The sequence below is a fragment of the Protomyctophum bolini genome (genome assembly GCF_963924005.1).
Source record: "Protomyctophum bolini genome assembly, chromosome: 2".
NCBI lineage: Eukaryota > Metazoa > Chordata > Actinopteri > Myctophiformes > Myctophidae > Protomyctophum > Protomyctophum bolini.
In genome coordinates, this window is record NC_137863.1 from 13799687 (window position 1) to 13813613 (window position 13927).

General features: G+C 43.7%; 1 protein-coding gene across 1 annotated transcript; it reads left to right on the forward strand.

Moving 5' to 3' along the window:
- Positions 1-2010: 2010 nt before the first annotated feature.
- On the forward strand, positions 2011-13569 carry nucks1a (nuclear casein kinase and cyclin-dependent kinase substrate 1a). The gene is made up of 8 exons (XM_080773634.1): positions 2011-2280; positions 4143-4192; positions 5548-5641; positions 6506-6558; positions 6668-6817; positions 7195-7347; positions 10068-10226; positions 11617-13569. Exons 1-8 carry the CDS (start codon positions 2264-2266, stop codon positions 11916-11918), a joined length of 978 nt encoding a protein of 325 aa, XP_080629760.1. The 5' UTR covers positions 2011-2263; the 3' UTR covers positions 11919-13569.
- The last annotated feature ends 358 nt before the right edge of the window (positions 13570-13927 follow it).

Sequence of the window (13927 nt, forward strand, 5' to 3'; positions counted from 1 at the left end):
AGGGAATGAGAGAGTCAGATGTCATGCATTTTTTACAGTTTTCACTAGTATGTCCCTCAATATAGAGGGACGATATCGGTGTTCATGAAAATCAGCAGCCTATTCTCTAATTTTAGGCCATATATGTCTTCAAACAGTTCACTTGTGGTGCGCATGTGCGTACACACACAGACACATTCACATACATACAGTACAGTACACACCAAGATGGGAATATCTCACATTCCAAACAAGCCCTAATTTGACAGATCCTACCCTAACTCACCACATGTGTGGGTGGACTTGAAATTCAATGAATCGCTAAAACAAAGTTTACTTCCATACAGAACTTCCAAAATTATCAGAATTCCTCAACAACAAAAAAGAGGCCAAGATCAAAAGAAGAGAAAATAATTCAGTGTACAGTGAATGGAAATATTGCATTGTTATAATGCAAATGTTCAAAATATGTATTAATGTCAAATGCATGGAAAGAACTTCCATACAACTTCCATGAGATGTCTGAAGTATATTTTCCGCACATACATACATACATGCATACACACACACACACACACACACACACACACACACACACACACACACACACACACACACACACACACACACACACACACACAGTGTACAGGGTTTGATGAGGGCCCAGGTAGGGCCGGGCCTTAATTTTCGGACCTGTTGAGAACTATAGTTTTCGCCAGCTGCCGGGCACGGCTGCACTAGCCTAATAACTTTGGGGCGGGCTAGTCTAGAGTTTGAATGGACAGGTATCAGTCAAAAGGGAGACATCGAAGAGGAAGGACAAGTGGGGTGGGGAGGATCAACATATCGGTATGGCATGTCAGAACAGGTCAGCTCCATATAAGTGTTTGAGGTTTGAGGTCAGATGTGGAGTTGTGGCCGGCTTGCAGATCTAGGTGATGATGGTCTTCTCCATGGATGAGGTCAGTGTCGTGATCTTCATATATGGAGATGGCCATATATGGATCGTGTCACGAGGCATGATGGACTGGCGGCCATATGGAGGCGTGACTGATGGCGACGGACGGGTTTTGCAGGTTTTCATAGTAATGTGCGAACTACATCGCAACAATTAAGCACTTTATAGAAGAAAGTAGGTTACTTCCATTGTTAAAATAACCCCTTTAGTCTTCTATATTTTAGAAATAGACAATATGGACTTCGAAGACTGATTTGTGTTTTATGCTTCAAAAAACAGATTGGTCAAGAATTTATCAGCCAATTTATCAACCCTTCCATAATATTCAAATCTTGACCTTTGACACAGTTGTTTGTAAGTTAAGTGCAGCAAAAATATATACCTCTAAACAAAAAACATTTCAAATTATTTTAAATAACTGAATAGAAAAGTAGCATCTTCAGAATATTAGTGATTTTCTCAACCTATAATCTTTCTTATGTTCCTGCAGAAATATTGTAGAATGCATGCCAATTTGTTTATTTTCTTTCAAAGTTCTCAACAATACAGACATGGGTCTCTTATCCAGAAAATGTTGTGAGCTGTGTATTATTTTATTTGTAGCTACTGTATGGAGGTATGGCATACATTAGACTTTGCTTGCTGCCATCACCTCATGCTGCAGCTTTGCTCTGCCAGGTGAGACAGCAAGCTAATCAGTGTTACTACTGTTATTCATGTCCCAGACAATTTAGACTTAACAGCCTAGGAAACTGCTCATACACAGTGTGTTTCTGTCTGTATGCAGTTCTGCATGCAACAACAATAATATGCATTTCAGAAGCCAAATAGAATGTTTGCATCTCTAAACTGAAGGCCTTTTTTTGTTTTCTGTGCAGACTCAACCGCCCGTGCTCAGGGGGGAGGGTAAATAGGACGACCCCCGCTTTGACGAGCACTCAAACCCTCCACTCTGAAGCAGACTCCTCTTTCAAATCAGCCAATTGAAGCACGCAACGTTCGAGGCTGTCCTCTCAGAGACGCGTATGGGTGGACCCTCGTCACAAAGGACCCACCCACAAGGCCATGGTGTTCGGTTGCACACTGGCTGCAGTTTCAGTTTGTTTTATTCACCATTTTGAGTAGCTGAAGGTAAAAATCTAAGTAAAATCGCGTTTGGGAGACAAATAGCCCCTATAATTTTTGTTTCACGCAATTGCTCGTGGCGTGGAGTTGTGCGCCTGGTCGCGCGCCTTAGAGTTGCAGAGTGGGGATATTTTAGGTCTCGTTTCTGTGGGCTTATTTTTTCCTTTCTTACATCCTTAACCTCTACAGTATTCCTGCAAAATGTCAAGACCAGTGAGGTAAGGTTTTGCCGAACATGTCCTCCGCTCTCTGGCTACACGCCGTGCACGCACCGCACACGTCTCTTAGCATGTTCCGTTTATGCCCACGGAATTGTTTATTTCATGAAAAATGTATGCAAGAAATGTGTTTTTCCCCTAGCCCCCCGTGCACGCTCACACTCTTAACATGGTTCCCAGCAGCAACGAGGAATGTTCGCCATCATGTCTTGTGTGTAGATGTGTATTCATTGCGCGGGCTCGTCTCGTGTGTGCCCGTCTACTGGGCTTCGTGCTGCGGATTGTTTGGTGCGATATGGCCGTGGCGTTCTGATCAGAACTGGTTTCAATGTACAGCTCCCCATGTTAGCAGGCCTGCTGTTTTTTTCTCTCTCAATGAGAATATGGCTGCTCCCCCATTCATCCACAGGAGGCTCTTCTCTGAGAGAGAGAGAGAGACGCTGCTAATAAAAACCAGGACTGGAGGTGGTCATCGGCCTCTGGATTTGATCTCGTTATCCGAAAATGGCCGATCTACAAGCCCACGGCACGTCGCTTCTCGACGCACTGTGAGCTTGTAGGCCGGCGTTGTTCGGCGCGCGGCTCGTGCCGCGCACACTGGTGCGCCTCCATTTCGCAGAAAAACGTTGTGTTCGTACGTAGAAACAACGCAGTGTGTTTTGCAGACCCCATTGTTTTTCAGTGCAATCGCAGTAAAAGGGAGAGCGCGGGCTTCACTTTTTTTTTGAAAATGTATATGACCAAGTAAATGAACGACAACGCTGTTGAGTGATGATGTCAGAGGGAGGCGGAGAGCGACCAAAAGTCACCACACCCCCCTCCATTCTCTCAAGACTCTCACTGCTCTATAATATAACGCAGACCGCCCCCTTTTTATTATCAAATATTAGTCAAATTTGTGTCACGATTACGAAATCCTAAATCTCCGTGCACGCATTGAAAATGTGTATTTTATTTTTAAATAAGCTACAATGCGAGTCAGCGGCGCTCGCTCGACGTGACAAAGCGACAGTGGCTCTGTTGTGTCGCCGTCGCCCCTCCCCTCTGCTACTCCAGGTATCGAAACGGGGCTCATTTTCTTGGTATTGCATTCAGCACTCGGCTGCCTAGAACACGACCGTTAAAGCTTGTATTTCCTTGACGTTTCAAATAAATAGATTTGGTCATTATGAAGTGTATGGGAATGTAGGCCACCTTGCCAATGTGACTGCTGTTGCCAAGAGACTCCCTGGGCCCGCACTGTGGTGTGTGTATCAGTGTTCTTCCCTGCTCCTGTAATCTAAGCACTTGTAATGGTTTATAGCCCATTTGCCCCTCCCCGCACAACAAGCTAGCTCGCTTTTGCTATGGCAGAACTCACTGATAATTACTATCACAGACAATGTTCCTGGAGCCTCTGGAATGCCATTGATGATGATGGTGCAAGTACTAGCCCTTTGCAAACGAGAGAGAAGCCTACTATCTCTACTAGCCTAGTAGAGATAGTATAGGCTTTTCTCTCGTTTCCTTTATCCCCACCCACCTCCCCCATTACGATTTGTACGTATCCCTTCCTTCCTGAATGTTCTGGTTCTGTCTGGGTGTAGGTTACAGTGAGCACCTGAGCTGTGTAGTCAGCTGCTGTCACCTGAAGCTGCTCTCGCACACTTTGCCAAATTATCCATTGGAAACTGTAGATGGTAGAGTTCAGTACCATGGTGGGGAACTTCTGCCCACATGGTACAACCCTAGCCATATCGATCATTGTCTAGTCATGTTGTTGGCTAGCTGTGTATTAAATTATGTACAATGAAAATGTCATAGGTTCTCGTATGTAGTACCTGCATTACTCTAACATGGTTTAATCTGGCATTCACCCACAGGAACCGGAAAGTGGTGAATTACTCACAATTCAACGAGTCAGATGGTGAAGGTAAGCGTGTGGGTGTTGTGTACTTGTGTTAAGTATTATATCTCGGCCATATACTTGGTTGAAAAGGTTATCAATATCTGAGAATTTATACCAGTATTAGAGAATGACCTAAGATGGCACGACCACAAACCAAATCAATTGAATACTTTTCAGGTATAGGTTAAGATTATTATATCAAATCATTTTGTAAATACTACTAAACTAAAATGTCCAATTGTATGATGTTAATTTGTATGCTTGACCTCATCATTTATACCTGGCAAAAAATGCAAGAATCTGGTCATATCATTCAGGGGTCGCAACTCAATATATTGTAAGCAAGACAAACTATTGCAATTTTATTTGTAATCTAACTCACTTTAGGAAAACTCAGCCATATGTAGATATACATGTATTCATTGTATTGTGCTCCATTATAGGCTATTCACAGATCATTCTCTACACTACAGCACTGACAGGCCCATACCTTTGCAAATGAAATAGTATTGAGCCTAATTTATTAGCTTGCCATAACAGATCTACAAGCTAAAGCCCTATTTATACTCTATCATATGACAGGAAATGCCAAAAATAGGGAGTCACAAATGTGACGTGTTGAGCTTGTAGTTCTGCAATCTTTGGTGCACGACCGAGTGTGTGTGTGTGTGTGTGTATGTATATATATATATATATTAGTGACGATTAATCTTAAATAATTTATGTTAGTTCAGTCAGATAACTCACGAATAGATTTAGCCAATATTTATTATAGAATGAGAATAAAAATTAGACAAATAGAAAAAAATTAGACAAATAGAAATTTGTTCTCTACATTTGACCCATCTCTTGGAGCAGTGAGCCGCAGCCAAGGAGCGGTGAGCTGCAGCCGTGCCGTGCTCGGGAATCATTTGATTAGTAGATTCTACTAGAGTTGATGCTGAGTACCAAGCAGGGAGGCATTGGGTCCCATTTTTACAGTCTTTGGTATGACCCGGCCGGGGATCGAATCCCGACCTCCCAGTTTCAGGGCGGACACTCTAACCTCAAGGCCACTGTCTTGTGGACCCCTCGAGTATATCTGACTGAACTAACTCTGCAAGCTACGTATCATTTGTTACTCACATCTTCAGTTGTGATGCGACACGTACAATTGGAGATCCTTTCTTTTAGGCGAGCATTACATGGTTAAAGAATATGACTTTAATTGACTAGTCAATGAGTACAAATCTGAAGAATAGTGATTTATAGCTCATATGATTGCAAATGTTATTTTGACTGGTGGTCAATATGTCGGTGAGTGCAAGCATTACATCCCCTGCCTGTATTATCATGTGGCCAAGCAAATTGGAAGACAATCTTGACTCCTTTCCTTTCAGATGAGGCATTTGGAGGAGAAAAGCGCAAGAAGGTGCGCACGGTGGCCCCTCGTGAGCCAAAGCACAAGCGCTCAAAGAACTCGCAGGAGGACAGGTGAGCTCCTCTGTCTGGCACCATTGTTTGTTTGAGTTGTCTCTTGTCTTTACCACAGCCTTCGGTTGGCTGCTTAGACATTTATGCCCATGATTATATAACTTTATTTTTTATGAGTATTTGGTGGGAGTATTTTCCAAATCAACCAATTGGACAATAGCATACAGGGGTCTATGTTACCCTCCCACCCCCCAAAGTGCTGGGTCCTGCTCCGACAGATCTAAAACAAGCATCTAAGCAAGTTAAAGATATTAAGTATACACAATAGAATATGTATAAATTGGGAAAAAAATAGAGATATACTTTATTAGTCTCCCGAGGAAGAAATTTGTCTTAGACAAAGGGCCAATGCACAAAAAATAGATGATGCAAAAACAAATAATATTGGGGTCAGTATGGGTCATTAATGTCAGTAGCATTCATCCTCTTATGTAATAAATCACATTTACAAAGTCCATAGACTTGGCTGGCAAACGAATCCCCTTTCTAGTCCAATGCTCCATCTATAATTGAGGGTTTGAAACTATGATTCCTTGCTATGGGGTACTTAATAATTATAGATTTGAGGTCTATTTGGACACAGGTTCCGCTAACGGAAGCTTGGAGCAAAGCAAGGCATGTAAGACAGTGGGGCCACATGTTTGTTTTCCAATTGCAGTCGTTTGGGGAGAGTGCCTTGGGATGTCAGCTCCCTCCAACACATCACTTCTATGTTAACAGCCCAATAAAACTGGTCTCCATTGTGTATTTTCACGAATATATGTTGTATCAGTGGCTTTAAGGATACTCTCTGCTGGACTACCCCCTGTCTGGTTCCTATTGCTCTGTTTTTTTGTTTTGATTTTCTTTCTCCTTTCTTTTCAGCGAGGACTCTGAGGAAAAGGAAAAGGTCACCAAACCCAAAAATGATTCAGCAGGTAGGCCACTCTGTAGCAAATTGATTAAGAGAAAACGAATGTGGCTGGTATGTTAAAGTGAAGTCTATACCAAGACCGAGACGTACTAACGTATCCCAAATCACTGCAGATGACGTTGGTAGTGAGGAGGAAGACAATGATTTTGGGGAGGAGGAGGAAGAGGATGGAGGCAGCGATTACGAGGCAAAAAAGAAAAGGGGAAAGAAACCCACGGTGGCGAAGCCAGCCAAGAGGACGCCGAAAAGAAAACGGGGTGCAGGTACACGCAGCCCAAATCAAAAAGTGATACCAAAGTGTATCTGCTTATTTAATGTGTGCATAATTTCAGAACATGATTATCTGAGTCTGATATGAACCACACACACACACTATTGCTTTTTCAACATTTGTTGAGCGATAATTTGGACCAGGTGGCTGGTGCTTTGTATTTTTCAGATTGAATAAACTCAGTAGCTTTTCTCTATCACGTGGCATACTTCAATGATCAGGATTGTGTACAGACATCTGGAGCTATAAGAGCACTTCAGAGAACAAAACAATTGGAAAAACAATGGCAAATTCAAGATGGTGGTTTTGTTTCCACTTTGGGTTAGCTTTACTTGCATCTAATCTCCCTACTCTTATTTTTGCATTCAGATGACAGCGATGATGAGCGGGAGGTGAAGCCTAAACAGCGCACAGTGCGCCAGGCTGCCACCAAGGCCGTCTCCAAACAGAGAGAGATCCTGCTGGGGGATGCAGGCAGCGAGGACGAGGAGCGTGAGGACCAGGAGGAGGGCTTCATGGACCGTAAGAACCAGATCACATACGCACAGTTAACCCATTCTGACCTGAGATCAGATTCTAAAAATGTCTGTTTGAAAAGTCGTCAGTCAGTCGTTATTCGATTTTTCAAAAATAGCAGACCTACAAGCTCAAAGCGCACTACTCGGTACATGAGCTTGTAGATCTGCCATTTTTAAATGGCTAAAGCATAACGTAATGCTAACACCAAAGGGGTTCCCGCCTAAAATGGGTTAACACTTATGATGCCTAGGATGTCCACACGTCTTATCACATAAATCCGCGAGGTGACTGAGACGTGTGGTGATGTCTTGAGGTATTCTTTTATCTATATAAAACGGGATCGCTAAAATCAATTTCTTGACAGCGGCCGTTAGCTAGGCAAGGCCTTGCTCAGCCCCTCCTGGACTTGTTTTGCTGCGTGCGCAGCCATTCCCTTCCTGATTGACAAAACCGCCAAACCTATTTTCTCGGAATCTACACTGCCTGTGCGCAAATTGATCATAGCACTGATGTTCGGTCCTAATTTCTGACTTCATCATGCATCTAAAGACTTCTAAAGACTTATGCTGGCGATGTAGCAATGGAAGATTTCACCTCCCGCTTTTGTGGGGAAATGGAAGGCGGGGGTTTTCACAGTAAAATCCCCCTCATCTGCTTTACACCTAACGGGAGCGTTTCCCTGGTCACACATAGTGCGTGGAAGGAACACCAACCAGTTCCTTTCCCCTCCATTAGAGACCAGGATTACTGCATGTTTTTTGTGAGGGTACTTGGTACCCTATGGGACACGGGGAGAACATGCAAACTGCACACACTAAGGCCCTTTCTCCAACCCCACCTAGTGTATGGGCACTGACATGGAGGAGAGAACACGCCCCCAACATTTGTATCTATAGTGACTCGTTAAGGGTTTAGAAAATCAATTTGATGGCATTAATTGGTTTTGACAATTCCTCTGCCAGCTTAGAAAAATATTGTGCATACAAAGGAACAAATAGTACGGTGTCCGAGAACCAAAAAACAGGAATATCTGTCTGCGGAATCCGAATCTGTGTGTGTTGTGGTGGTGTGGCTACCGGATTCACTGGTTGGCAAAACTTTGTATCACACAATGGGTGGGGTGTGTGTTCGTTCAAGACTTGAATGGCCCCCAAATAGGCCAGTGTTGTCAGTCTGTCTGACTATTAATTCACAAAAGCTCTGTCTGTCCCGAGCATAACGCTGGCACCATTCTACCAAACTTGGTCCCAGATGACTGCTGTGCCAAGCGGGAATTTGATCCCCACAGAACAGTTTCCAAGAACCGAAAAACCATGTATCTGTGGAGGACTCACCAAATCTCTGTTTAGGCATCGGCTTCACTGGTTTGCCTAAATCTGCTTCACGCTTGTGACGCTGACAGCACAACGTAAGCTTACCTGCGAACCTGCACACATTTAGCATACAAACTACAAAATTCTTGGTCTCTGTATGCAGGTACGAAATGCCGGCAGTGAAAAACTACACAATTCGGGGCATGGGCACGGTATTTCAATTAAACCAAAAAATAATAATATATATATATATATATATATATATATATATAATATGCTACATTTGGTATTAACCCTCCTCATTGTAAGTAAACCCAATTCACAGGACTTAAGCTGAGTACTATGGAAGAGTGCCTACCCTTCTCTGACCCAAAATCTCCTCAAATTGAACGCAGCTGCATGAACTGAAACAGAGTCTGTGTAAAACACAGACCGTGAAAAGCATTTACTGTGGTGCACTGACTGCAGAGGTAAATGGGATGTGAGAGAGTAAAGGCCGTTTCAGACAGGGAGTGAATGACACGCCGAAGTAATTCATTTTCAGTGAGAGGTGGGCGATTATTGGGAGAAGTTGAGGAACTGAGATGCCAACGGGCGTGTTCCCGTGAAATTCTTGTTTCATGTATGTCCCTGCGGGCAGAAAGGGCTGGATTGTGGTCAGCTTTACGTGTCTGCACATGAGACCGCAGCGAGATCCCTGCTGATCCAAGCGAGAGCACCCGTGTCACCCGCTCCCCGTCTGAAACGGCCTTCATTTTAACTAAGTACAAACTACTTAAAATGTGACTAATGTTATGAAACATTGCTAAATATGTTCGGTAACATATGTACCAGTTTCGTTTATCGTTTGTTTGGTATCATGAGACCTGCTACAGTGGTGTCATGGTGTGTGTGTGTGATAAACAAACTAACGTAGCAAATAATTATATTATTTCAGCGAGCCCCGTTGCTGGTCCAACATACAATTACATCAGAACATTAACTACTCGGATGCGGTTTGGTGGCACAGTTGTAAAGTCACTGCCCACCACCACCACAGAGGTTGTCGGTTAGAATCCACTGCATCCAGCTTTGTCGGGCGTTGGAGGGAAACCGGTCAGGGATGGTGATATTGGTCATTACATGTACATGTGCGGGCTGGGGTGGCACCTGTCGGCAGGGAGTGTTGGGTGGGAGGAGTAGGACAAAGGCCATATGACCTACGTCCTCCCGGTGGGGGCTCCTCACTGGCAGGTGAGTCGGCAGGATACAACAGCAGTGACAACACAAATGTGTATGGGGGGGAATTAATTGGAATAACGACTAAATCTGGGAGATCATGACACAACTCTGACCTAACTGCTTGTGTAGATATAAACTGACCAACAGAAGACACACCTTTGACAGCTTGTCATTCTATATTGTGTGCAGCTGATGAGACGGGCAGTGACGAGGATTTCACGGTGGAGGATGACGACGACAGTGACTACGGTCGCTCCAAGAAGAGGACTAAGAAGGTGATCACTAGCAGACGGGGTCGGCCGGAGAAGAAGGAGAAGAAGTCCCCAAAACCCCGACTAAAGGCTACTGGTAAGAAACCACCAGTATGGAGGCACAAAAAGAGAAAACTGTTACTTCATGCCATCAGATTATATGTACTGAAGAGCAACGGTTCCCAAACGTTTTCATGTCAAGGACCCCCAAGATTACACTCATTAGCCTGTGGACCCCCCAAAATATATGCCAAGGACCCCCATAGCAGTGATTTTCAATCATTTTAATTTCAAGGACCCCCAGTTTGACATGCAGTAGGCTACGGACCCCAATTGAATGGCATTTCTATCTCAGACCCCCATTTATATTGTATAAAATCAATGTTTATTTAACTCTGAGAGTGTACAAATAGAACCACCTGGACCCGTTGGTCCCATGTGTACACTGAGTTACAGACCCATAAGGGTCCATTTGGTTCCTATCTATCATCTAGCTGGGGACCCCCTTGAACTCCCTCAAGGATCCCTGGGGGTTCCTGGACCACACTTTGGGAACCACTGTATTAGAGGATGAAAGGTCACCAGCTTTCATGTTGGATTCAAATTAGTATTAAGTATTATTCATAAATCTGAACGAATGAAATTAAAAAGGATTGTCTATGATGGTGGTTGACAAATTCAGATCCGGGGACCAACCCCCAAGGGCTTGTGAGGAGGCTCCCTCCGTTTCGCTATGATTAATTGGAAATGATTACCAATACAAAAATGTGTGAGTGAGTCAGTTTGAACTAATCTTATTTATAATGTACGATTATGATATTTAAACAGTCTTCTGTGTTTCTAGAGCAGGGGTTTTGAAGTGATTGTGAATGAGGGACCACCACCCTGACCTGGGGACCACTGTTGTGTTGGGTGGGGCTATGGGCTAATATTAGAGCTTTTGTAACATTTGCTATGCATCCCATGTGTATACATCCCACTGTTTCTCAACCATTGACTACTAATAATTTCCTAATAATCATGACTCAACCAGATAATCCGATGCTTTAGATTCTAACTCCCCTTTTCTGTTGACTTTACTTTACTTGACCTCCAACTTGTCAGTAAATTACTACATAAATGGTCATCCTAAGTCACCAGGTCATTCAGTTCACGGTTTCGCAACTATTGGAAAGACATTAAAAAAAATCAATAAATCCTACATTACTAAATGCATGGTCACATGCAATACCTCCACGGTGGTCCTGCTCTAGAGCGACGGACATTCCACTGGTCGCTCTTGAGGCACTGAAGGAACACTTAACAACTTTGTTTTTTTACTAAACATGACAAACTGCAAATCGTAAAATTGTCATTGGGTCAACCTTTGCCGTCAAAAACACTCACATTCTCACACGTTCACACACCGGCGGTAGAGGAAACTATGCAAGGCTTGTATGACTGATGAGCTGTGTCCTCTTTAACTCTGTATGTGTGTGTGCCTCCAGTCACCCCCAGCCCAATGAAAGGCAAGGGCAAGGGGCGCCCCAGCACCAAGGCCGTAGAGAAGAGCTCACCCAAAGAGGAGGAGGAGGAAGAAGAGGAGCCTGAGAGTCCCCTGGAGGAGGAAGAGGAGGAGGAGGAGGAGGAGAAGACGGCAGAGAAGAAGGCACCCTCTCCCGCCCCCAAGAAAAAGAAGGAGGCGCCAGCAGCAGCAGAAAAAAAGGATGAGAAAGAGGAGGAGGAGGAGGAAGAAGAGGAGGAGGAGGAGGATGGTTCAGAAGAGGAAGCACCCTCTGGAGAAGACTAGACGAAGGCAGCGCACCGAAGCCCCCTCCATTCTCTTAACCCCCGTCTTCTCAAGTTTTTTGGTTTCTTTTGTTGCTCTGCGTTTAGAGTTTTGGTATTTTAATTTTAATTTTGTTCCTTTTTTTTCTTTTCTTTTTTTGTGGTGGCCTGGCCCAATGGTTTGGACTACATATTCTATGCGTTTTTGTTTTATTGGCTACCCCAAACCTAACGCAAGACAGTTGTGATGCACATAGGAACATTAACGCATACTATTATGTAAAGACCTATATCTTCCCTTTTATACTTTATTGCCAGCCCCCGCTACACCGTTTGGCTTTACCCACCCCTCTCGTTCGCGATTCAGCTGTGGTCTTATAACCGTTTAATCTTTTTCTTATTTTTAAAGTGTACATTTCTGGAAAACGGTTTCTTTTGGATTAGCTTTGGCTTTTTTCTACGAACTTGGTGTTTTGTGAGCATCCGTCCTGAACTGTCGCCTGGTGCGTGAGGAGGTCACTCTTACACAGGTTTATAATGCGTGTGTGTGTGTATGTGCATGTTTCCTGGGATAATCACTGATCTGATATGACATGGCTAGGGGAAAGCCAGCAGGCAGAACATGTGATTCCTGCCTGTTTGCTCATGTTAGATCTGTGATTACTGAGCTGTTGGACTCGCTCAGAGCATTCCAGTTCTTCTCACCAATCACTACAGCGCTGTATTTACTGAGCAACATTACCCCTTTGGTTCAGCCGCCGCTGAACTGGGATTCATGAGTGAGGCTATGACATCTATTTTGCGCCGTCTCTCTGCCCTCGCTTAGGTACTTTTATGCTTTTAAACTAGCAAGGAGCATGTTTTAGCAGGATGTTATAGGGTCATTGTTTAAAATTTCAACGGTTATATTAAGACCGTCCTCGTTTCTTTTTTTTTATTCTATCCCCTGCATCTATCAGAATTTCGTATAGCTCTCTAATGGTTCTGTGGTGTACTTAGAGAAAGGTCTTTCATTTTTTTCTCCTTTTTTTTGGACAGTGATTCAGACTGCTGCTTGTGCATTTGTATCGGTTTAAAAGTGTGTAATATAGAGTGTTCCTGATAAGCCTGTAGAAGCTCTGGGAGAGGGCGGGCGGGGGGGGGGGGGGGTTACACTGCTGAGTGTTTGTTACGTGCCAGACAGGTGCAACGACCGATATCGGGGGTGTGTTTGTGTACTTGTTTAAATGTGTATGCGTGGGTGTGTGTGTGTGTGTGTGTGCGTGTGTACGTGCGCACACGCTTAGTCTGGCATTTTCTCTGCCTGAAAGTGCTCCCATCAGCTGCTTCCGTGACTTAGGTTATATCGTATGTTGGGCTTTTAAAATAAATTCGCACAATGCTATGTGAAGCGCCCCAAAACGCATCGTTCCCTGCATGGCCAAAGCATCTTCTTAACCTTTCAACCCTTTGTGCCAGGCATCCCTAATGCTGTTTTATTTTATTTTATTTTGCTCTTTTTATTTGTTTTGTTTATGAAAATCAAGAAGAGATGGATTTTTTATAGAGTCCAAAAATGAATGTTCTTTTCCCCCTCCTGTTCATTGTTCTAATTCTCTATTCAGATTTTTTTTGTAATGTTTGTTTTTTAAGAAAAGAAATAAAATGTATCTTGATTTTAAGAGAAAAGTCGACCCTATCTTATGTGTTCTGCTTGCTGCTGGTTTGACGGGGAAACCAGACTAGCCAACCCTCTCATGTACTCCATTCTTTATTTTCTTAATTCATTCACCCTTTTTTGTGGCGCCCAACACAGAGCAAACATAGTTATCAGACAACCCTTTCCATCTGGAGAGTGCTAGAGCAGTTCTCCATTTGGATTTTGGTCCCCTCCACGGCACTGGGCGCTGTTGGTCCCCTGAGTCCACGGCACTGGGCGCTGTTGGCATCCACATTTGTCATTTTCTTTTGTTCTAACAACTCTATAGATGTTAGAACAGACAGATGTCAGAGGTCTGCTATTTCACAGCCACATTTTGAAATTCAGAATGA